This window comes from Oreochromis niloticus, linkage group LG11 (assembly GCF_001858045.2).
Source record: "Oreochromis niloticus isolate F11D_XX linkage group LG11, O_niloticus_UMD_NMBU, whole genome shotgun sequence".
Classification (NCBI taxonomy): domain Eukaryota; kingdom Metazoa; phylum Chordata; class Actinopteri; order Cichliformes; family Cichlidae; genus Oreochromis; species Oreochromis niloticus.
The window spans coordinates 10,313,668-10,339,786 of NC_031976.2; the positions used below are offsets into that span (position 1 = coordinate 10,313,668).

Sequence of the window (26,119 nt, forward strand, 5' to 3'; positions counted from 1 at the left end):
AAGATTTCTTTTTTTTCTAAAGCCTCGTTCTTTTCCCATCCTTCCCCACTGTGAGATGTTATAACCTAAGGCCCAATTAATCCTAATGACCTGAACTTTATGCTCCTTTTTGCTCTGCTTTTATGTTGTATCCAGGCATTGTCTGAACTCATCAATTAATCTGCTTTAAAACACTTTTCTTTTCTTCGATCATGGGGTTTTGAGCTGTGGTTTTGGTGCTCCTGTTGTTGCAAGGGTCTGTACCAAGCTGAGCCACAGGAAGGTGGAGGTTTTCACGAGCACTTTAGGCCCTCTTTGATCAGAAATCGAAACCCATTTTTCTTTCAATGCTTTGGTCAGGAGCAGCCACCCTTTGAAAATGTGGTCGCACTCTCAATTTGATCAAATGTTGCCATAATTGTCATGACTGAAGAATAGACTGTATTTTCAGAAATGTTCCTGTGCATTGCATTCATAGTCTGTGCACGCGTGCATGTTTTTATTCATTTTGTTTGTGGTTTTCCTAGATGTGGATGTTAAGAATACACGTGTCAGCTTTTACACTAAACATAACCCTTGAAATCAAGATTGTCAGTGAGTCAACAGGATATCCTGCTGTCTAATAGTTTTCAAGTTAAGTTTGGACACATGTCATAAACCAAGAAGCAACTGGGTTTCATTACACTTAGTTGTGATTTTTGACCCAAGCAGAGTTCTGCACCATTTCAAATGCTGTGCTAAACATGTTCTTAAACTCGTGTGAGTTTTATCCCCTCATCTCCAAATATGCTAGTTAACATGTTAGATGAACCCAGAATGAACTGGATTTAATTTTTGATAAAGCCAGCTCTGAGCTGTCCTTGAAAATTTAATGGCAGTTTAGCCATCAGTCATTTTTATTCTTACAAGTCAGTGATCATATTTGTTCCTTGCTTTGAACTAACTACAAAAATGTTTTTCAAACTCTTAAATTTGTAAATTTTTTCATCTGTCTCCTCCTCTCACTTGTCAGTCTGATTCCCTCTCCTTTTATTTTTCATGTTATCCACAGGACGTCTCCACAGTATCTGGGTTCTCCAGTGGACCTAATTGGTCCGGTACCTTGGGCCAGTCTCAGTCTGTCGCCAGTATCCCGAGGTTGTCTCCCAAGGCTGAGACCAAGAAGAGGAGAGCCCCACCACCGCCTCCTGCCCCTGCACCCAGATTGGAGCACACTACAGTTGAAAGCTATCAGGTGAATAAACAGTTTAACCTGTGCCAGATTTATGTGAGTTGCTCTTTATGTTTGTGTTTCATGACAACGCTTGGACTGGAATTTTGAGTTGTGAAATTGAATCTATATCCTGCGTTTTAAAACAGTAACTTATACCAGGAAACACAAATGAAATGAGTTATTATATAAAAATGTACTGTATATGCACATAACTTAAAAACACAATTTCAACATGACTGGCATCATTTTAATGACAGCTAATTTTGTGCATCTTATGAAAAATCTGCATCCTGGCAAATAACTCTCAGCTTTCAGCACTGACCTGATGGAGTATATTTGAAAGCTGCAATCAGTCTGATGCAGAATTTCCTTTGGGTATTCTGACCTCAAAGTCAGAGTGACCTGTATTGTCTACAATAAGCAACAACTCCCTGCAGTCTCATTATAGTGTTATGGAGGCATGCTACTAAATGTTGTTTAGCAACCAACATCCTTCTGCCCTCCCCCTGATAATAGGTTTTGTTTATTTTAAGGAGCCAGTGATCTTGAAGAACATTATTCAGTGTCTAAGCATTTAATGGATTTTTTGCTTAATTATTTTTAAAAAAGAGCAGAGTATGGAGTAGAAAAGACTTCTGAGAAATAATGTGTGTACTGGAGGGGGGCGCAAATACAATCCTAAAAGATTTTATTCACAGTCTCTTGTTCTCAAAACATTAAATATGTAATAAACAATATTAACTAAAGCACTAAAGACAAAAATACCACATAGCCATGAGAATCAATATTCATTATTCCACATCTAACTTTGTGTTTACCTCAAGTTAACTTATCAGAAGTCAACCAAAGCATTCAGCTATCTGTGTCCTTTAGCTGATAATGGCAGAACAACTACAAGAGGATCCTTTGACAAGACATTAATACACCTTCAGTGTCAACTCACCTTCTAAATTGGTGTCCTCTTTATTAGAATAACTGAAACGTAAATATAGATATTTTATATTCCTGTGTTTTGCAGTCCTTTGTGACTCTGAGTCATAGGCTCCTTATAGCTGCTGAGCAGACAGAGATGGTAATTTATCTGTCCACCTGTCAGATTAAGAGTTATGACAGATACCAGGGCTCAAATAACCAGACACCACCCAGACTCACAGGAGCAGCTAGAACAGAACAGGAGTTGGGAAGGTTATCTGAGGACTTGATGGACAGTCTAAGAATAGGTTTCTTCATTTTTTCCGTATGCCTTCTCTAAACTGTTAGCCTATCACATGTATCGTAATGCAAGGTCCTACTGTGGTGCAGGTCACCTGTCACGTGTCCTTGTTTTTGAATATTTTTGATGTGTTTAGATTGTTTTATCGACAGTTCAGCTGCACACATTTTACAGAGTAAAAACAACACATAAAACTGAGATAGTCACTTAGAAATGAATGAAGGGACTTTATCCTTAAGGGGTTGTTTGATTAAAAAACAGACTATGTGATTAGCCAACATCATGTAAGGACACAACAGAAGTGCAAGGTGTCAGGCATTAGCGCTATGCCTGGCATGTTTGTGTTTCAGGAAGGTGACTAAAAAAGATTTCATGCCATAGCAGAGAGACTTCTCAGGACAGTTTCTGAGGGCATATCAGGACACTGGCATTAAAGAGCTCTAAGTTCTTGAATAAGTGGTCCAACTGCAGATGTTAAATCAGATTGCATTACATTTAAAAGTTGTACTTCCACATTTCACATTAGTTGTTTGAGGCGGCAGGGTGCTAAACTGAGGGGGGAAAAAACTTGCAAATTTTTATGTCTGTAGATGAGCTCGCCATCTTCTAAAAGTTCAAGCTCCAGTGAAAACAGATGTCACACTATAAATTTTATTTGTTGAGCAAATGGCCCAAATAGCTTTGGATAATGCAGAAGTAAACAGTTGTCAAATGTGGGGATTTTTTTATTTATTTATTTATTTTCATTTTTATTTTATTTTATTTTATTTTTTTGTTATATTTTGCTGACTCAGACATGTCGTGAAAATATCTTTACTCTACCACAGCTTGTGTGTTTTTGCAGGATGAGAACGTGTGATCGTGCATGTTTGATGATGAGGAGAACTGGATAGATGATAAACTTTTATTTATCATATATTTGCATGTTGATCATTTATTCCTAGCTATGTTTTTAGAATACAAATTATCTTTAAAAAAAAAAAAACAAGAATGCCGGTGCATTTTATATAGAGCTTGTGTCTTTATGTAAAGTAAAAACACAAAATAGGAAAGTGTCTTTTAGCCTACTAAAAAAAAATGTTTAAAAAACTGTGGGCATGTATGACTATTAAAATAGAACTCAGAAGTTAATGAATTTCTTTTTAAGAACCTGAGATTTTTTTTGTCAGTCATTGACTTTGTAACAAACATTGGAGAGCTTTTCTGGGACTTTGTTACAGAACCAAACAATGACTAACCAATGAAAAACCATTTGGTTTTTGCTTTTTTGCTTTTTTTACAATTACTATCAAAGCTGCACTCAGAGTTTTTTTTTTCTCAGATTCCTGAAAACGTTCTGACCTTTTCCATATTTCCGTAAATTTAACAGAGTCAGTGTTCCGTGCATTCTTTCTGAGAGTCATAGGCAGTTTTTTACAGGACACAGGTCATCTCAGGACAGCTCTCTGTGACAGCTGTCCTCATTATAGACTTCCCTATGCGCCAAACAGGCTTAGGTAGTCAACTAATTATGACTTACAAGACACAGTAATTGACACTGGCATTGCAGTATAAGCTATAAGAATGATGAGATTGTTATAATGAAGCTAAATGGCTTTAAATAGACATCAGAGAGCCAGAGATCACTAAGTGTGGCCATTTAAATCATACAAGCAACATAGTTTGATTAACATCAATGACAAAATTAGGAGGGTCAGACTCTCTTCATTGTTGACTATGGAAATAAAGCATTCTTCAAATGAAAGGTCAGAATGTTGAAAAGCCAGCACCAGTTTACACCCTCTGTGTCTATCCCCAGTGACTGACCAGATAATGAGTAGATGCACGTAACATTTAACTGAAGCCCTGTCCCTTGTTTTATAGAAGCCTTAAAACTGAATTGTATGTAATCAGGATGAGTTTTATCTAAACTAGTTTGTATTACTTATGTATTATTTGATCCGAATAATGAAGAGCTGTTTCAGAGCTACGCTATGAGCTCAATATATTGATTATGCAACATTTTTAATGAGTCATTACTGTGAGCTAAAAAGTTCACTCGGGATATGGAGTTACATTGCAGAGAGGTGTCTCTTTTATATGAACTTTGGACGAGTACACTCATTGCCCTGCAGAGATTACAATAGACAAGAGACCAAAGTTTCAGTAAAGCTGTTAGGGAACTAACCACCACTGATATAGAAAGTGAGAGCTCGTTAATTAAAGTGCAGATGCATGTTTTGGATTATTCTTTTTAATGAAAAGTAGGAATTAAAGCTGGCTGTCAGCGTCCAACTCTAGTTGCAACGACTGCAACAGCTATTTTATTATATTTGTCATTTATATACAGCAATAAAAGTGACACTCTGGGATTTGTGTCACATTTCCAGATGAATGTAAAACGATTCTCTGCTATAGGAGAATTAGATGCTCTTTGATCAGTTAATGACTCCAGCATGGAGGGAAGTTACAGCTTTGTTTTTTTATTTTCCAGCTCAACAATCAACAATCTGTGTATGTCTTTACGAGAGACAGACTTAATTGAATTATGTTTTGGAACATCGAGTTCAGAGAAACACAACCTTGTATTTTTTTTTCCAGCAGTGATAGGCAATCTGTTATTGTGGTTTGGGATGAAAGCCGTGTCTGCGTTGCCTCGTGTGACAGAGAAATTGAGAGAAATTCTGAACTCTCTGCTTCACTGCCCGTAAAAAGGAGATACATCTTGAATAGACACATTTTTTTGCTGTGTGTACACGAAGAGTTAGGACATCTGAAGTAGAGAGTAAGAGAGGTGATAAAAAGAAGTGAGAAACTGGGTGAGAGGTTCACAGAGACAGTCAAAATAAGGTAACATCAGTCTTATATGAGTATTAGGTGTGTGTTTAAGTTGTACAGCATTAACAATGTATTAGCTGTGGGGTCATATTTCCAAAATGTAGTACAGCATGAAATCTATTAGGACCACCCTCACCTTGCAGGAGGACTACACGACAGCTCAGAGGACAGAAATATTAAAAGAGCAAAAATGAAAGCGTGGTCGTGCAAGCAGGCTGTCTCTAAATTCAAATGTTTTAAAATATATTACCTACAGCTAGTTTATCTTTCAGTTTTTATGTCTTTTTTCCACTTATATATTTAATTGTAACAAACATTTTTGGACTTCTGTCACCAAATGATAAAGTGAATTTAATTCGCAGTTCTGCTTGTAGTACTCAGCGGACCAGCACCGTGTTAATGGCCCTGCAGTGCCCATAAATATGGGTTTTGGCATGTATGCATGTACATACCCAGCAGTTTCTTGTTTGCTATTGGATATGTGTGGAGTTCCTGCATGGATTTTTTTGTGTGTTTCTCTTCATTTCTCTCTCAAAAGACATGCAAGATCTATTCAAGAACAGGCGAGCAAAACAAAGCAAAATAAAAGAAGGAAAATGTGTTTATTTGGTAAGATATCCTGTGTGCTGGATGGCTGTATGGCACCACTGTGTCACTCCACATGTCAATTTTATTGATGTGTGCTATGGCCAATATAAGCAGGTGTCTGGATTTAGCAGGACAGTATACATTTTACAAAGTTGTTCAGAAAGGCTTTGACGTAGATGTCCAAAGCATGTAACAGAAAACTTGATTTAATCTCATTCTAAATGTATCTGACATTTGCACCATCATCGGTAGTACATTTACATCATTATCAAGTGAAAAAAATGTGTATATGAAAAAGTTGCAAAAAAATGCAAACACAGAATTAAACTCCAGAACTTAGCTGAGTGCATTTTAAGTTTACAGCCTTCAGCTATTACACTCTTTTTCTGTGTCCAGTACCAAGTTTGTGTTCAAAGGAAAGGCTGTTAACTGTCCCCTCACCTCATCTGTTTTAGTTAAATGGCTGCCCTCTCTGAGCCTGCTTCTGTCACAGATTTGTTACTGCTACATCTAAGATCAAATCATTTATCCTCTTGAATGCAAACTCAAATAGAATAATATGCAAACTCAAAGGCCCTGTCCTGACATGACTTGCAATTTTTCGCCACATAAAAAAAAATAATTTAATTGAACTCTCGGCAGCGGAGTCTTAGGTGATCTGATTATACGGTTATCGTGGCTAAAGTATTGTAAGATGGCACAGTAAGCATTCTTTCAAACGCACTGACCCTGAAGGCTGTGTTAGCATTAGTTAGGGGCCAGGATTAGGGGAATATGTGCCCCTGCCATGCGGCCTATGTATGACAAGATCTGTTTGCACTTTGCTGTCAAAACATCTTATGTATGAAACCAGGGTCTGTTCCAGGAAGCAGGCTTAACAAACTCTGAGCCTAACCCCAAACTCTTGAGTTGATTAACCCTGAGTTGGGAAACCTTTGGTCCTAAAACAGATCAGAACTAAGCAGAGTTAGCACAGTCAGCTCTTGAGTTAATGTGTGAGTTAGTGTGTAATGGGAGAGAAAACATGGCCATAATTCAGCATGGTAACTGAGCTTACATTTTTATCTAGTACAACCGCAAATTAAAATGATTGCATCCCAGTTTTAATGGATCATAAAGCTAGTATATTGCAGTTTATTAGATTAGAGGTTTAAATCTATTTGTTCATCTGAAACCTGACAGGGACATACTGTGGGTGACAGCAGCTAAATATGATAATATTGATCAAACTGATTAGACTGTTTACTTCTTCGAAGAGGACAATGACCATCTGATTTGTTCCTATTGTTACTAATCTGTCTTGGATTAATGCAGTAATAAAAATAGTAGTTTTTCTCTGATTGATCACATGCCAACTGGCTCAAAAACCTAAAACTGCAAAGACTAGCAGAGGGAAGTTGCATGATCTCCAGTGGTGTGCTTTTACCAAATAAAGTGTGCCTAGCTGACCTTGTCTTAAAAGGCATTAGACATAAGAAACACGACCGCAGCGTGTGGTTGTCAACATTGATATACGCTCTTCCACATTTTAGTTCAGTACGGGAAAGTGAGCGATGATGAAGACAGTCCAGCTGCTTTGTTATCTCTCATTAGCACATACATACACAATGACGTCATCCTTGCTGATGTATTTAGGCACACACAAATACAGAGCAGCCCCCTCTCATGCATCCACATTATCCTTTTCACATTCCACATTACTCTTGTTATGTTGCCCTGTCACAAAGGCCTTCACCCATCAAGAGTCCTTCAAAAACAACTGATGAATGGTCACGCTACCAGGTTGATGCCTCCATGGGTGGCCCTATCTGATCAACATGCTCTGACATGGGGCCCTTTGCCTTCCAAACCACGGAGTGGAAAATTTAATTGACACAGCAGACTGTCCATTCCCCTTAAAAACTACTCACATATATCACATATGTTTTTTGTTTGTTTTTTAAAAATAAAAACAAAGTCAGGGAAATGTGGCGATCAATTATTTTGATCAAACATGGGACAAGATTATTTCTTTTATTTTCCACTTGCTTTCTAAGTTTAGATACATACAAACTGACCCGATGTACAGCATTCAGTTTAAATGCACTTCTGAGACAAAATCATTGCAGAGAATAGAAAACCTGTTTTCTTTCTTTGTTTTGTTGTGGTCTTGCTAGTAACTTTTCTCTAGAACAAACAAAATTCTGCTTTCCACTTTAATATAGTTCCACAAAATTTATCTTGCTGCCTGTGATAATAAAAAACTTTTAATGTATAGCCTGAGTAAAATATGTATATATATTTAATGAATTTTAATTTAAATGGAAATGGTTAGTATTGCTAATATTCACATATATTAATTTTTTTATTATTATACTGTGTACTGCAAATGATGTAGATGAACTTACTACCTTTTGTCAATTATATTTGACATTGTTTTTGCCGACCCTGTGGTATATAATGAAAAAGCTTGAAGATACTGAAACACTGTCTGTGATAAATCTGAAAAACAGCCAGCGCTGAGAATACAAATACTCTGATTGAAAACGGAGAATCACTACACAGCACACACATAGTTTATAGATAATAAGAGTGCAAAGTCTGCTAAACTTAATGTATAGTGTGACCTTGAGTGTAGTATATTACAGAGTTCTGGCTTCAGTCTCTAACAGTCTTAAGTACATGCTGCGTTCCCAGTCATGGCGCCAATAAGCTCATGAGAGCAACGCACACTTAACCATGCAGCCTGTAACAACCCCCTAATCTCTACAACAGCTCAGCCTGAGGTATGAGATATACTGTTCCTTTAATGTGTGTGTGCACTTTGGTGCATATGTAAGTGTGTGTCTGTGTGCATGCTCGTGCTCGTACAGTTGCACAGAAAAGTGTTGGGCATATGCTTATGTATTGAGGCCACTGCTCTTTTCCCTTTGTACCAGGCCTGACTCTTAATTCTGCAGCCAGCACATACAGGCACGCATACACACTTAGAAAAATACACATCAATCTTCTGGGGCAGTCAGTCGTCCATTGCAGCTTCAACTATTGTCCACTTGCACTGGTATGCCTGCATTTATGTATATTTGAATGCTAAAGAGGGAGAGAAGTGGGAGACCAAAAAAGAGACAGCCAATCAGCTGAAAGACATTTGGATTTCCATAGAATGCCATGCAGTGAGTTCATTGAGTTCACATGTTTGAACCCAGCATGCCTGCGAAAATGCAAGGTGGCCTTATCGCTCTTTTGTCCTGCTGTATGATGCAAAGCTCCATACAGCTCTAGGCATGTTCTCTGTTGCGTTTCAGAATGAAGGAAAAGCTGAAAGCATAAGCGGTGATCGCCAGTCGAAAGTAGGTTATCGATACTGCTGAAGACTGCCCAGAGCACTTTTAAATTGATTCTTTGAAAACGTATCATAGAGAGTGAGATTAACTTGAAAAAAAGCATATGAAGGGTCTCATCTGCTCATTGAACAAAACTGAGTTTCCACATAGTTTCTTATTGATTCATTGGTTTGTCCCATCGCTCTGTTTTTAATTTTATTTTCTCTCCTTCCTGCTCTGTCCTTCTTTCCTGTTTGTTTCTTCTTTAAAACGTCCTCTCGATCCAGTTAGAATTTATTATTCAGTTTTTAGGTCCAGCTTCTGTCATTGTGAAAAACACAAAACAATATTTCAGTCATGAACATCCACTGATATTTCTGTTAAAGCACTGACCTGAAAATCACCTATGATAATCTGACTTTCATGTCTCCTTTGGAAGTCATCACTGGCTTGGCAGTAAGTAAATCAGCAGTATAACAGCATTGCATTTGAATAATTGTTGATTTACCAGTTGAATAACTAAGAAATACCATAGTGAAGTACACATATCGTACTCGTAATATGCCACTGCATCATATCGACTGTATTTACGCCGGGTCCTATATGTCTTGTTGGAGAATAATTTAAAAGGAATGTTGGCACTCTGATGGATTTAAAAACCTGTACGCCTGCCAGAACTCCACTTGATTTAATTAGTCTGTAGGAAACTCTACTTGAGGCTTGGCAGACTGAATTTACAGGCTAATTTATGGTTAAACCACACACAGACACACACATATGCACAAGGTGCTCATGTAAATTAACTTTGTACTGTCTGCCTCCTTTTCCTTCAATTTTATCAGATGAGCCTTGGTTCAGAAAGCCAGCAGAGGAAAAGAAAGGCTCCAGCTCCTCCTCCCACTCCAACATCCATCACGCAAGGCTCTGATGACACTTCAGCCTCTGTGGCTCGAACTCCTGACAGTCAAGCTCCTGATAAACCTACGCCGGCATCCCGCACCAAGGTGGCACATTCGACCACAGCCTCAGCTGCCACTGTGATAAAACTAACAGAAAAAGCAGCTTCGCACAAAATAGCAGTAGATCCTGTGTCCAATGCCATGCCAACCTCCAGCTCCCCAACCCCGAGCAGCAGCACTACTGACAGCCTTGCCGTGCAGGATTCCAGCTCTGAACTAAGCCAGGGTCTTGATGATTCAGATGCTGACCTAGAGCAAGCTGAATCCCATTACAGCTACAGTAGCAGTAGCACAACAAGTGGGTCCGTGCGGGTCCAACCCGCTGCGAAAAACTCCAGCGGCAGAGTGGAAGATTCAGTCAGCAGCGCGGCCGGCAAAATAACTCAAGACAGGATGTCAGAGAATAACTCCATGTCGGAGACTGAGTCAGCCCTGAACCTGAAGCTGGAAGAGGCTGAGAACAATAGGCACAGCGGAATGGGTAAATATCTATAAAATGGCATTACAGCAAGCGTACAACACAGCAGCAAACATTTAAAGACTTCCCTTCATAAAGTCACACACTAAAGCAACAAAGGTTACACAGAAGAGACACATAAAGTGTTTAGCAACAGGTAAAAAAAATAAGATAATTATATTTATAGTGACATAGAAGGCATACAAGGGAAACTTTGAGATCTACCTGTTCTCAGACACAACTACTGCATATATATGCTTTGTATTCATATCTCTGTCTGTCTGTGTGTATGCTCTTAAAAAAAGAGCATATCATGATTCCACTGGCAGAAAAAGTAAGCTTTGCCATTGTTCATTGAACTCTTGACAGTGACTGTAAACACACTTTCTATATGCTGAAGAAGTGAGAGGTGAGTCAGAAGTTGCCTGTAGAGATTTCTACGTGTTAGAAGTGACTGAATATCTGCTCGAGAGAGCTCAGCTGTCACACTGCAGCAACATCTGAAAGTGTCACGAATGACATGCATAACCTGCTGAAGGAAAGTGTGTGTGTGTGCGTGCGTGCGTGCATGTCATGGCTGAAGGACAGGAACTCGTGGAGCTGGTTTTCATCATCGCCCATGAGACAATACAGTCCTTGTTTCTCCCTTAAACTTATCAGCCTCTTACAGCACATTCTTCTATCTATCTTTTTCACCCCCCTCTCTTTTTTTACACTCATTTTTTTATATTCCTCTCTTTATTTCTCTCTCTCTCTCTTATGCCTGCACCCACTCGCTCAAACTTTTAAAGCTGGCAGATACAAAGTCAGACGGATCCATCACAGATTTAAGCAGGATCTACTTGAACTTTAGCTGGCCTCATATTGATCTTTATATAACCCAAATCTTTCTCAATAGCAAAGCGAGATTGCGGCAGAGGGTTGTCGTGTCTGACAGGGGCATAGATGAGAGAGCTGTAGACCTCAAAAGGGATGAGAAAGGTGAGAGTATCAGAATGAAGTTGAGAGAGTGGAGCATGGGAAGGTTTTGACAGAGGGTGGCAGGCAGAGGCGGGGGGAGTAGAGGAGTTTAAGGAGAGAAGGGTGATGGACAGGTGGATGAAAGCAAGAGAAAGGATGAAGTATGAGGAGGTTAGTGCATTAGACAGTTCAGAAGACGCAGCACGAAGGTCATTAATAAATTTATAGACCTAGCTACTTTCTTTTTCTCTATCCTGACGCTCTGCTGACAGTGCACCACCTTCTCGCCTCTCCTTTGCTTCGACTTTTCCTATTTTCAGTCTTTCTTCTGTATCTTCAAACTATATAAGAAACTATTCGCTGAGTTAAGATGCGTGTTTGTGTATTTGTGCAAGTAGTCCCTTTTCACCTTTCAAACTTTTCACCCACAGTGACTGTAAAAAAAATGTTTTCTGCCTGACAACTGGTTATACATGAACAAGTACAAACTTGTGTGAATAGCTTACGTATATGTTAGGTAAACAGCATCACCCTGCACATGAAGTATAGAGTGGTTCACTCATGCCTGAAAATGCAGAGATTTACCATCTGAAGGGTTTTAATTACTCTGTTTTTCATCATTCCTTAATTTATGTATGCTTTTTTTAGCCTGTGATTTAAAGAAGGATTGTGTATGTGTGTATGAGTGTGCGCTCCAGTGGTTGTCAAGGTTATAACTGTGTAGTTTATCATCCCAGCCCTGCCTGCTATTTCGGTACCATCCAATTGTCAACAACAGAGTAAACAGAAAAATAGCAAGTTGACGAATCACAAGCTTTATAAGTAAATTTAGGCAGCTGGATTTCAGCACAGCTTTTTCCCATTATTGTGCTTTTGTTCCTATTATTTTTTCAAATGCTTCATATGTATCATTTGCAATCGACTCCTCACTTCCTTTCTTACTGTTTCCTTACTGCTTAAAAGCTGTTTGTGCTTTCAGTAATGATCCTGTGAACAGTTCGATAAAGCTTTGCAGTCTTTTCTGGACATCTAGTTTCAAAGGTGTTGACTCATAGCTATAACAAGTAAACCTGCAGTCTTAACTAACATATGTTAAAATGTGTTAATTTACTATGTCATTCATAACAGCTCTGCTTCCTAGAGATGTTATATAGCTTATTTATATTGTTAATAGGGGTGCAACAATACACAAAATTCACGGTTCAGTTCAATACTCTGGTGTCACGGTTCGATATTTTTTTGATACAAAAAAATGTTCATGCCTTTTTAATCTCCGTTAACGAGTTACCGCGGATCACCCCGTGCGTGGGGCTGGACGGCATCAACGTTAATGAGCTATCTGCACTAACGCACTAGTTCCCACCAGTGTAATTGAGCATTGCGTGGCACATCCGACATACTGTTTTACTTTTGTCCATGACGCGCTTACCATCAGGGTCATGCTTCACATGAAAACCAAAATAGTTCGAAACTATTGAATGAGGGTGGCGGTGGTTCAATTTCGGGTAGCGTTGAGGCAGATGCCATGTTGCAACGGGCTTAACTTCTGTCTCGCTAGCTTGCGCTGCGCTCAGTGGATCTGCGCTTGACAGTGCAGCCTAGGCGGAGTAGTCGAACGCAGATCCACTGAGCTCTCAACACAGACAGCATCGTCAGAAGAAAAGTTGATAAAATAAATTAAACATTTTGTATTGTTCGATACATATTCATACCGAACCAAAGCACTCTATTGAACGGTTCAATACCGATACATGTATTGTTGCACCCCTAATTGTTAATTATTGATGCATCTCATTGTAAATTACCACAGAGGCAACACTAGAGTACCCTGTAGTGCTTTAAGGGCCAAAAACTTTGTGGGAGTGCTATGGCAGACCACAGTGCTTTGATTTTCACATCACTGTAGGTTTTTGATGTCAGCCATGCCTTGTACAGTTGGGAGACTCATTCAAGTGAAGAAGCACAAAGCAAGTATTTGATTGAGAGTGGACTTTGTTGCTGTTACCTTGATGAGGTCTCATCTGTAAATAAGATTTGATATTATTGGGACTTCCAGGTTAAATAAAGGTCAGCAAAATAAATGAATAAAAAGCTACCTCTTTCCTATAACTCAGTGATAGACATAACCTGTGGCTAATGAGCCTCTAACTGCAAAAATAGTGATTTAGAAAATATAATAATTGGCAATTTAGAACAACAGCAGAAAAAAATCTGAATTCTAGTTACCACATTCATAAATAATCTTTATGACATAGAGTCTCACCAAACCTTCTGATTTACATCATCTAGCCCTCCGACCCCAGCAGCAAGAGATCTAGGCAGGGTTGCACATACCTCTTCAGTGAAGTATGTGAAAATCCCCTATATGTAAATGGAGTCAATTAAATATCTATAAAAACAGTTTAAAACTATTTATTGTATCATTAAAAGTTGAGGGGCTCCTCAAACACCCCCCTCCTCCTTCAAAACCCCCTGTAGATCTGCCCCTGGTTCACATGCCCATGATCTACCATTATGCACTTGTCACAGAGTTGCCCAAATAAAATATGGACGTCATGGGTCCATATTTTATGGATTGGCATGCCCCCAGAAACTTTAAATTCTGCGGGCATGAGAACTTAAAGGGCTAAAGAAGCAACTATTTGCCGCAAATAAATGTAGTTTTCTTTACAACTTCCAGTTCTATTAGAAGTTTGAGTATAACTTGTTAAGTCACTTTCCCCATTTTTGAAGTATGACCATCAGTGCTTGCCCTGCCCGCATGCTGTTTTTTCCTTTAGGAAACAGTGATCGTCCGGCGCCACCCAAACCTCTCCGTTCTCCCGTGCAGGAGCCATCACAGCATGTATCACCCTCTACTCCTCCCTCAACACCCCCTCCCACTGAGCCTACAGAGAGCAACTCCCCGCAGAATCTCACGGAGGTGAAGGAGGCTCCCCAGTGTAGGTTCCACATGGACTGCCCTCCCCCTAACCTCGATTCTTGTTTTCTCTTGTCTTTCCTAAAAGCTGCTGATCCTGTTTTCCAGCTCTTAATTCATTTTACCCAGTCACAGTTTGTATCTGGCTTAACCGCCAAACCTTGATGTTTGTGTTTCTAAGGCAATCCTGAACTCTGTCCTTTCATGTTTTCCATCTCTCCTTCAGTGACCCGGGCAGCAGAATTGTTAAGTGATGCTGGGTCCAAGTGAGGTCAGGGGGCTTCATATATATATAAACGTCAATCTCTAAGCTTTGATATTTTCCCTGGGTCCAAAGGGTCAGGTCTAAGGTCAACAGCAATCTTCTTGAGTACCTTTCATGTTGCATTTAAACAGGACATGGGAGTAAATTAGATGTATAATTGACGAGAATGTTGAGTGACGCTGAACTGTATTTAATGCCACCTTCTGCCCCTGTAGGTGTTCCCTATATATTTTTGTTTTTCTTTTAATGCTCCTTACCTTACCAAATACAAATTTAATGATCTACTCATCTCAAATCTCATCTGTTCTCTTCTTTCCTCCCCACCCCTCACCCTCCTTTGTAGTGTACTGCTGCGGGCCTGTGCGTCTTCGTTCCAAACACTCCTGAAGTCTCTCTCCCTCCCTCTCTCTCTCTGGCTCGATCCTTCCTTCACTCCGACAGTCCTTTTTCATCAGCTCCCTTTGGTTCTCCATGGCCTCGCTTATTTCTGCTGGACTTTTCTTTGATAATCACCATCCTCCTCTCATCCCTTTGATGTCTACTTCTGCTGTTCTCTGCTGTCTTGCATTTGGTGTTACAGTCTCACGTTTGAGTACCATTTCATTTGTATAACTTGCCTTTACTTGGTGCCACAGAATCCATTCTCACTGCATATAACCTTGTGACAAAAGTGAAAGCAAGTTTTAAAAAGTTTTGCTCTTTAAAAAAAAGCTTGTTTTTTTTGTACTATTTGTGTTGTTTTTATCCTTTTTACAAATGTTTGTACATATTCTGCATGGTTTTTACTTCACATTGATCCACTGGTTGTCAGTTATTTTGCGTGAGATCAGAGTTGAGTTAAAAGTGGACACAGAATGTGGTCAGAAGGCAGTGGTGCTAGGTCACGTGATTTCAGCCAATATTTCGGTGATGTGATAGCTGCAGATCGATTGCAGGACAGTGTACGTCGCTCTGTCTTCGCCTGGTATTGTGGCTTGGTTTAGAAACATAAAACCCGAACGCGTGCTGACTTTAGCAAAAGTATGGAAAGAGTGATGTATCGATGACATGTTACTTTTAGGTGGTAATGGCTCTTAAATTTCATAAAGACAAGCATATGAAATACAAGACCTCTCTCCAAAGAAAGCTTTTAACAGTCTACTTAAAAATTAACAAGACACTGTGAGCTGGAGGCAGCTTGTAGCTCAGTTAGTGCTTCACAGTTTGTTTTTGAAGGATTGCATTCACTGTAGAATTAGGAATTTTATTTAGGATGAAAAACCACAAGAAATCTGAGCTTAAAAAAGACGGTTTCATAGAAAGAACTTGTGTACAGTTACGAGCGGTGTAATAGAAAACATCCTGCATGCTTAAGTACAGTTTTTTGTGTTATCTTTGTTTTTATTAAGCAATTCTGTATTGTATGAATGCAGCATTTGTGGTATTGAAGTGTATTATGCGGTGAAGACGAATTTTACTTTTTTGAGATGAGGACAGTTTTAGACAGCAATGTACAGGCCTGAACTGATTAGATATTAATTGTACGGTAATTTAATTTTCTTTCTGATGACATTTTTAGAACTCTGCATCTTCCAACCCTTTGAAATATGATGCAAATGCGTAGCCTATTTCAGGGCATGTGTAATTTAAATCACGTAATTTTTGAACCTGCAAAGGATTGATCATCGATTTCTTTTTTTCTTTTTTGGTGATTGAAAAAAAATATGTTTACAAGAAATAGTCAATTAAACTTTTCAAGACTGCCCCAAGATTCCAGGACACTGATTTAGCACTGTGCATGGACCGAAGTGGTATGTCACAGTATTAACAGCTTGGGAATGGAGACACCCTTAGTTTAGCTCTAACAGAAAAATTTGCCCAAGGTCATGTTGAGTTGGAAGTTTGTCTGTTTGTGTGTGTGTGCTTGTCTGCAAGCGTATACATATGCAAGCATAAATCTGTGTGTGCATACGTGCACTTGTCTTTGCACGTCTGTGTGAATGTGTGCCGATTGCGGCTGTTGCTGGCATGACTAAGCTGTTGCTGGGAAGGAGCTGGGGGGACAGCCCTGTGAGTCATCACCACATCTCCTGGAACGGACTGTTCTCTCCACACCAGTAGGAACAGACCCAAAACTGACAGTCCTAGTACACAGCAACACACATTTACGTATATGCACGCATAAGCAGAAATATTGCAGTGCAGTGCATGACCAAATGCATGCACAATCTTATTGACAACTGGTATTACGAACAGAGTCATTCATTGTTAAATTCATTTAAAAAAAAGTTCACTGCTAAATAGCCAGCACTGTGCTTGCTCGCTGATCTAATAAAAAGCAAACAAGTGGTACATTGATTTTTATTCTTCTGGCCTTGAGTTCAGTGAGATCAGTGACGGAGTAAATAACTTCTCCAAACCCACATGACTGACCAGAGCATGAGTGTACTAAAAAATGAGAGGGTATAAGCAATGCTAGGTTTCCCTCAAATCTAAAACTGTACAGTGAAAATCTAATCAACAGAGTTTGAATACAGTAAATCCACCCACACATCATTAAAGATGGTTTATCAAGCCACAAGTGGTGGTTCTTCACTCTTGCTTTTAACATATTTGGCTTATGTTTTTTGGCTTGGGTGCATGTGTATGTGTGTGTGTGTGTGTTTGATGTCAGAATGAGTCTTGAAACTAAACTAAATACTTAACCAGTTTTTTTCCCTCTGTGTTTACCGTCTCTTAATCTTCATGCCTGTTCTGTAGCTTGCACTTTTTTTGTTCTTGTTTTTGTTCCTCTCACTTAGAAGGTTTTTAGCCATCATTAATCTTCTAAGTTTTGTTATCAGAGAAACAATAATGCGCTTCCTAATTAAAACACTTCTGGCCTTCCTGTTCTGTAATCTAATATTTCTTGACTGCGATAACACCCAGTCCCAATGCTAAGATTTTCTGTTCTCTCCCAGCTTGGCTCCATTCTGTTCAGAACTCTGCAGTCAGTGACCAGAAACCAGAAACTGAAGCACCTCTGGCCGAGACTCTGTCTTTGGGCAGCAGCAGTGCCAGCAGCAGCCTGCCAGACCAGGGTTACGCTGCCTCTGAAGGTATGGCAGAGGGCGAGGACTCGGGCATGATCAGTTCTCCCTCCGACACCCAACCCACTTCCCCCGATGGGAGTGTGTCTCTGGATGGAAGTAGTGGGTGGAAGCCGGCGGGGCCAGTGCGAGATAGTTCCAGTGAGAGCGATGAGGGATGTGCCACCTGGGGATCAGTACACAGGTAGAAAAGGGAACCAAGAAAGTGGGTTGGGCAGTTTAAATGAGACTCACAACTAACTTATTTCTCATATTTACATATAAAGAATTTGACCAAAGTTACATTCAAGATGGTGGGACTAATTAAGGAATCTGCATTTACTTCATTTATCTACCTGACTTCTTTCCCATACTTATTAATCTTATTGTCAATATTAGCTCATCTTCTCTAATCCACTGAGCTGTCCATTTAAGCTAGCCTAACTGCTATTACAACAAACTGTCACAGTTTTATCCACCTTTAGTTTGACAAAGTTGATATTTGTTATTGAGCCAGCAGTAAAAATCAAGAGCCCCTCCTGCCATATTATATTTGAGTCAGCTTTGCATTCTGGGCTTTTATAGTTATGGTTTTAGGCCCTTAATCAGAGGTCTGTGAAAAATCAATGCTGCTCCAGATCCCTTTTCACATTTTAAGTTGTTTTGAAAAGCACACGCTCATTTACCCAGACCAGGGATCTTGGATTGATGCCCCTACTCAGAGAAATTTTATGAATCCAGGTTCTGGCCTGATGTTGCCAGCTCTTCATTATTCCAGGAAACCACTATAACCCAGTTTTCTCAGAATTATTGAGGAAAAGAGGACCCGTCCAAGTCTCTTAGAAGATAAATTCTATTTGGGTTGGCCTTCTTGATGCAATTTGTTATGGCTAATATGCCACTAACCCATGAGAATTCTCTGTTGAACCATTGAAGAGAGTGCAGGAAGTTTGAACTGTGGTAATAATATCTTAACAGCTGCGTGTTTCAAAGCCAGCAGACTCCAGTGAAAATAAAATTTGACTTTAAACACTTAAAGCCTACACATATTTTTCTTTCCTCTACTTCTGAACTGCCTTTACCCTTTTGATTTCTTAGGCAGATTACTTAACTAAAGGATTTTGAATATAACAGCATCACTAAAGTCATGGGTTTTACTATATAGTCTTTTCAGTAGTGACTTTTTTAATAAACGATAAGGGCCTCTACATGATTATATATACATGTGTATGTAATCTACATGGTGATGACTCCTTTTTATGTACCCTTCTCAGGCACAAAGACATCAGCCCTCAGTCGCAGTCAGTGATACTGGAAAACAGCTTTGAAGATGATCCAAAGCTCGCAGCCGAGCTCCATCAGACTCTGGCTGATTTTGAAGCAGACCTTGCAGGTAAAGGGGGCATGGCAAAAATATACGCTACACTGAATAGAAATGTCTTCACTGATGTATATATCCAACACTGAAACTGAAAAACAGTTCCTAAAGGGTTTAACCTGTTGATCATCATAACACAACTGTAGCAGTAGCTGGATCAACTGAAGTAATCCTGTAAATGTTCTACACAACATAAAACACAACACTTTGCAATACTCCACATGAAGCGACTTTTCCACACTAAGTGGGTTACCTATTAAGGCCTTGATCTGCCACTTTTTTTGCAGACCATGAAGATGTAATCTCAGCAAAAGAGGCTCCTTATACCATTTCTAGTGACAGTAATGTGGTGCCAGTGTCTGTAGTGGACATGGATGTGCCAGTTACAGCCATAGATGAAGTACTGGAGGACTATGATCATAATATTATTGAACATGAGGTGAAGGCATTTACCAGGAAGGAGTCAGCTGGCAGCAAAGGTAGGAAAAACAGCCAGTGCATCAGATTTAAAATGGTTTGCTTTTCTGTATTATGTTTACTCCAATTTTCCTTCCCTTATCTTATCACAGAACATGGCTTTTGTCACAAGTCCAGAATGGAGCCCGAGAACAAAAACAACAATGCTTATACAGAAGCCGTCAATAATAAAAGAAACCGTACAAATACTAAGGACCTGTCTCAATCTGAGCAGCACACTAAACCAGCGGAGAACAAGTCTGTGTGTGACAGAAAGGAAAAAAAGATAAAGGAGAAAAAAACTAAAGAGATGAATCTCGTCAATAGCAACAGCGTGAAAGGAGATAAGCAAATATCGGCTGTTAAATCTAATGATGACGTGCACGAAAACGTGAGGAGCGCTGAGATACTGCCTGACCCTGTGAGATGTAATGCTGAATCTTTTGAGAAGAAGAAACCTGATCTTCCACCAGCAAGTCAGAAACCAGTATCTACGGAAAAAGATGAACAGACACATAGGGTTTTCCCGACTTCACATAATAAAATTACTCGCAACGTCACATCACGATTTGGCATGAAAACCTTCACTGTGATTCCTCCCAAGCCCTCTGTTATAAACACTGCTAAAGAACAGTCAGGTGTTCCATTTACCATTGGTGCCATTAAGATCGACGATCAGGGAAACATGGTGAAAGCGGGTATCTCCAGGAATAATGTCAGTAGGTCTTCAGAGTCACAGATCAATTCTGATGAGGGTTCTCCTCTTCTTGGGAAGGCCAAAGCTTTTTGGAGCTCAAATGAAAGACAGGATACTGCAGTGAAGCTGAGCAAAGATAAAGCTGAGGAGAGCAAAAGCAAACTGAAAAGTGCTTCTACATCAGTCAAAGAAACGACACTGAAGACCAGTAACACAGAGTACCTGAAATCAACACAGAGTACAGTTTCTAAACCTCCAGAGAGAATCCAACCTAAAGAGGTGGTGAAAGAAGAAATTAAAGAACCTATAAGGAATGTCAAAGTTCCAGACAAAGGTTGTGTTGAGGTGGGGAGCAAAAATTCAGTACCCAAAAATGTTCAGCCCCCAGCCGACAAACCTACCATTCCTCCTTCACTACTTCCAGACTTGTCCTTCCTCAGACCACCCAGGCGAACCTCAAGCCAATATGTAGCGTCTGCCATCGCTAAACACCCCCCAAAGACCTTAGCGAAACCCAGCTATATCCCTAACAGCCCTGAATGCTCTGCTTCCCTGAAGACACCGACTACTGACCTCCAGAAATCAGGTCGATCGATGCAAGTGAATCCGCGCCAATCTTCCCTGGCATCTTTGTTAGATAATAAGGAGAATGGCTCTAATTCTACAGTCAGGTATCCTGGTCCTCAAAGATCTACAAGCTACCCAGAGTATATGTCAGATCAACAGAAAGATTTTAGAGAAGCAAACAGGGGTGGATTTGAAAATGGTGTTGTAGCCACCAAAAGAAGTTCTGATATGTTGGAAACCAAACCAGCCAAGAATCACACTGAGTTAAGTGGATCCACCAAAATAAAAGTCACTGCCAAGGAACAAGATAATGTCAAACATATTCAGATTGGAGGTCCCAGCCCAGCAAAAAGCAATGCCCTAAACACAGATATCAAACCACCAACAGCCCCAAAGACCATATCTCAAGGACAGACAAACGTAAGTAAAACCTGGATTATACTGTTAATATTAACATTTTCGAGATTCATATTACAACATACGAATCTCGAAAATATACTATGAATAATTGCTTTTATAATTCACAGAACTCAGAGGAGACACCTTCAAAATCTCAACCGCCTGAAACGGTGTCAGACAGTAGTGTGACCCCAGGATCTCCAGCTGTGACGGTGTTTGGGCCAGTTAAAAAGTTCAGACCAGTGATCCATAAATCTGTTGAGAAAGAGACGTCTCTGCACAGCAGTCTGATGGAGGCAATCCAGACAGGTGGAGGCAAAGACAGGCTGAAGAAAGTGAGCTCAAGATAAAATGATTTGTAGGATAGCATTTTGCCCATCTATCTGGTTTCATATGTTCATCTACACAAGCTAGGTAATAATGTTGGCTGATTTTCTTATTTTTATTGCCTTGTTAGATATCAACTTCTGCCCCCAGCTCCTTAAAGAAAGGGCCTTATGTTGAAGAGGAGAATGAGAGGTGTGCTCTTTTGGCTGCCATTAGAGCCCAGAATAACACCGGCAGGCTGAAGAAGGTAAAATATTATCATAACAGCTAAGAAGTATCATTGATCTACATATGCTGATATCCAGGGTGGAAGTAAGAGGGATGTGATCTAAAATATAAAAGTATGAGTTATTATTTTAACATGTATGCATTTACCTTCACATGTATAAAAAAAACACTTCCTTATAAATATCTAAAATGCTGTTCTGTTTAGCATGTAGCTACAATGCTTCTCAGCCCCATAGATCACCATTTGGATGCAGATTAAAATGTATCCAGTATACAGTTATTTAATATCCACAGAGCATAACTCCTAATATTATCTATACCCTGTGATTTCTGAGTGCCATTAGCAGGTCAAATATCCTGTATGTACTTACTAAACATCAGCGTGTTTGAACTGTTGTTGTGAGCATGTTGCTATGCCAAATGTAATACATAGCAAAGCTGATAATATCATTTTATGGTGTATGCATATGGTTTTACACAGTACGAGCATGTGTACCTGTTACATTTACACTTAACATCAAAAAGAGCTTAAATTAGAATGTAAATGCTAAACACTTTGTCTTGTGTTATTAGCTCATTAGCAGCTTACACTGGAACGCAGGTTATGCTAGCACATGTGTCTATTTTCATCCATCCTTTTGGAAAGCGTTCTGTGGTTTGCTCTCATGTCCGTACCCGAGTGGAATGAAAGAGGCAGAAAATGTGCTACTGCTGCTGAAACATCTGTGGCTCTATTCTGGAGGTTCCCTGCCAGATCTGGAATCTCTGGAATGCTCTATGACTAAGTCGGAAAACAAAACTGTTGTGCTTGTTTGAAAAGGAGGGTAAACAGACTGAATATGTATATTAAATAGAGTTATAAAATAGGTCATGAGAGCTCATAAAAAATTGAATGTCTCTAACAAAAAAATAGAAATCTTTCTAGCTATGCATCAGGTGTATCAGGAGTGTGTGTCAGAGACTCATATGAGAGCAGCTGTCCTTCCATATGGTTACATGTCTACAGTTACCATTGTCTCACCACTCTGTGCGACAGGTCAAATCTGCAGCTGCCCATGAGCTTGAGAAATTCAGAAAGTTGGCATCTGAAGAAGAGAGAAGTCCAAGCTCTCCCTCTTCCCCCGAGAATTTGACCTGCACCTCTGCTCTCTTTACACACCCACCACCTCCACCAGCACCGACGATTGCACCGCCACCTCCTGCCCCTGTCTTGCCCCAGGGTAAAACTAGCTCTGTGCCACATTCGAATGCGAACGCCCCCGGGAACCCTGCTCTAGCCAGGGAGGCTATGCTGGAGGCCATTCGCTCTGGATCTGCTGCTGAGAGGCTCAAAAAGGTAAAACTATTAAAAATATATCGAGAAGTTTACAATTCTGAACAACCTTTGTTTGCTTTATATTAGCAGCAGTTTCATGAAAAAACAGAGAAGAAAGTAAAGAGTTACACCTCAACATCCCACGCTTCACATTAGATAAAATTACAGCAGAGGGTACAGCCTTTCAGATGTCCAACAGCCCAGCAAAACTAACAAGCTCAAGGAAATTAAAATGTAACTTTTGAACATTTTTTTTCCTTTTGTTGTTATTGTTTTCATGAATATTAATGATCAGGACATCATTGTTTTACCCAGAGAGACTCTTATCAAAGAAGAGAGAAAAAAGAGACGCAGACACACAAAAAGAAGCACAGACAGAGGCAGCAAAACCAGTTGAGCTGAACCACTGTCCTCTTTCTCCTCACATCTTTGGTCTGGTTTCACACAGCTTGCCTCGCTGGAAGACATCACTGGCACTACAAAGATCTCCTGTGGTCTAGCAGCCAGGAAACTGGAAATGAATTGCAGATTGTAACACGTACAAAGATAAATCTGACAGCCATACTGTACTGCTCCATGAGTATTTTCGAGAGGATAAAGTTCAATTTTAGGTCAGCAGCTATGGAAAACCAAGACTTCTGAAACTTTTGAATTGTTATTTTTGCTCTGTTTTTACCAGAAAGGAACAATAGCAGCGACTGAATAGCATCAAGACGGCGAAAAATCAAAGAACTCAAGATCACATGTTGTTTTGTTGCCTCAAACTGTTGCTCCTGTCATTATGATAGTGGAGAAATAAAATGGCATGTTCAATTTCTTTCAACCAGGTCGCAGTTCCCAAGAAGACGGTTCAAGTGAACGGCAAACTGGGAACGATCCAAGCGAGCTCATCAACAATCCCTGAGCAGTAAGAGGGGGAGCCGTCATCACCACAACAAGAAATAATAGATTAAATGTAGTGTTAGTTTCTGTGTTTTGCCATAGTGCTTTTACAGCAGGTCTTTGGGGAAAAACTGCTCCAGTCACGTTTTCAGTGATTGCTGTCTGATATATATATTTTTTGCACTGCAGAAATTGTGAAAAATCAAGTAAAAATAAATCATTCACAATAAGATTCACACCTCTTACTACTAATATTGGGCCTCATGCGTGCATTGGTGTAGTTCTGAAAGGAACAGCAAAGCAGGGATGTAATTACTTTTATGAATGAGGAAGGATTTAAACATTTCTTCTAGCAAGAAGAACCTCACTATGTTAGTAGCCAAACACCTGTAACATCTGTCTAACAAAGGGTGCGATAGGTGAAAGGTTTGCAGTTCTGCTTTGACAAACAGTAGCTTGCTGGAAAATGTTCCTTTCCACCTTTGTAACATATTGCTGTTCGTAAATACATCCGCTGCCATCCACCCTTGAATTCACAAGGCGCAACGAGAGCATTGACATAAATCCGTGCCAATGAAAGCAAAATGTAATAGTCTATGAGACTTTCATATCATTTTGTGTTGTGATCATTTCCATTTGCCTTTACCACTGTAGGTTTCGAATGCCTTATATGCCTAATGCTAAGTCAGTGTTATGCACATACTGTTTGTTTAAAAAAAAATCAATGTGAGGTGCAATAAGTTTGATCAGATTCTGGACTACTTCCTATTTTATTGTAACAATTAACATTATTTAAAACATAATTTTTTTTGTATATTTAAGAAAACAGTAGGTCCGTGAGCAGTGCTTTAAGTGTATTATTTTATGGAGATCTCATCCATAATGCCAACTTCCACAGTTCAGGACTCTGGTGCCTGTTAGTGCACTGTGCTCCTGTTTAAGCTTCTAACCTTCGTTTGTGCTGCTGTTAAAAATCTGTAGATGCTATGTTGTGATATTTCTGCCTTACGGTGGAAAACATGATAAGCATAGCCTTAACATTTGCTATAAATACATACTGTACATACTGTAGCTGAAATAGTTTTTTCCTTTTTTTGACATTTCAACATTTTGAAGCATTTTCATTAAAAACCATAAGAACGGTTTCACAAAAAGCAAAGAGATTAGTGTATTAAATCGATAAGATAATCTAAAACCAGCTGTTATGGGAAAGCTTTAGTAAAGCTTATGTCATAATTTAAGCATTATTGCATTTCATTCTGCTCTGTAGGGGAGGTTTAGTGTGTCATAGCTATGAGTGAAAGCCATTAAATAGTTTGTATTAGATACGATTAAAGTCCATGCTGGATCATCGTTAGAATGAAGAAAAGCTTATGCTCCATATTCAGGTAAAATGTTTGCTGCTGTGTATTTCGAGACATCTTTGAGTAAAGGGGGTTAACTAGTTTTATAGACACTAACTTTAATTTGTGTTTACTTCATGCATGATGCAAAACCACACTTTCACTGTTTAATTTGATCTTCAAGAGCTTGTTTTTTTTGTTATTCTATAACTTCAGAGGTAAACTTTAACTTAATTTTGGGAGAGAGCTACAAAAAAAAGCCTACAGAAGTGTAACAATGTATATCTTGTAAATCATTGTGATAGATTTGCTTTATTCCACTGACTGAGTGAACGTTTTTATAAGCTATTGCTTTTTATGTTTAAAGTGCACATTGTTTTATGGAGAAGGTTGCACATTTAATTTTGTTTACCTTTTTTTGATTCAATAAATACATTTTGTAATCAAGCAAAAATTTACCTGCTACTGTCTTTTGTTTTGATTATATAGATGAAAATATATAACGTACCCCACCTCTCAAATAGTAATTAGACAGATGTTAGGTTTAGCAGATGGCAGCATGAACCTTGCCCTGGAAAGCATCCCCCCCGATGTGTCTGTGCCATTCCCCGCACTGTGGTTCGCTGGAAGACTGTGGCTGTCCTGCAGTCCTTATGAAATATATTGTAACCTCTCTGCCACGCCACAGATGAGCTACTATTCCGGGCAGCAGCTCATGGCCGTGACTCATCACTATGTGGTCACACAAAATTACTCTCAAAGAACTTGAACCTTTCCTGTATTCCTGAATCCTGAAACATTAGACTT

General features: G+C 39.5%; 1 protein-coding gene across 10 annotated transcripts in view; it reads left to right on the plus strand.

Annotated features, from left to right (window-relative positions):
* The window catches only part of cobl (cordon-bleu WH2 repeat protein), a 50,956-nt gene extending 25,329 nt beyond the window's left edge, over nucleotides 1–25,627 (plus strand). For 9 of the 10 annotated variants that reach the window (XM_005450559.3, XM_019364655.2, XM_013270413.3 and 6 more), the window contains 11 exons: nucleotides 1,031–1,213; nucleotides 9,955–10,552; nucleotides 14,269–14,430; nucleotides 17,613–17,925; nucleotides 18,995–19,113; nucleotides 19,386–19,577; nucleotides 19,668–21,238; nucleotides 21,346–21,552; nucleotides 21,675–21,791; nucleotides 22,809–23,108; nucleotides 23,915–25,627. In XM_005450559.3, coding sequence (XP_005450616.1) covers nucleotides 1,031–1,213; nucleotides 9,955–10,552; nucleotides 14,269–14,430; nucleotides 17,613–17,925; nucleotides 18,995–19,113; nucleotides 19,386–19,577; nucleotides 19,668–21,238; nucleotides 21,346–21,552; nucleotides 21,675–21,791; nucleotides 22,809–23,108; nucleotides 23,915–23,998 — 3,846 coding nt within the window. In that variant the 3' untranslated portion in view covers nucleotides 23,999–25,627. The remainder of the gene's footprint in view (nucleotides 1–1,030; nucleotides 1,214–9,954; nucleotides 10,553–14,268; nucleotides 14,431–17,612; nucleotides 17,926–18,994; nucleotides 19,114–19,385; nucleotides 19,578–19,667; nucleotides 21,239–21,345; nucleotides 21,553–21,674; nucleotides 21,792–22,808; nucleotides 23,109–23,914) is intronic. The other variant, XM_013270414.3, reaches the window with a different exon arrangement.
* Nucleotides 25,628–26,119: the final 492 nt, after the last annotated feature.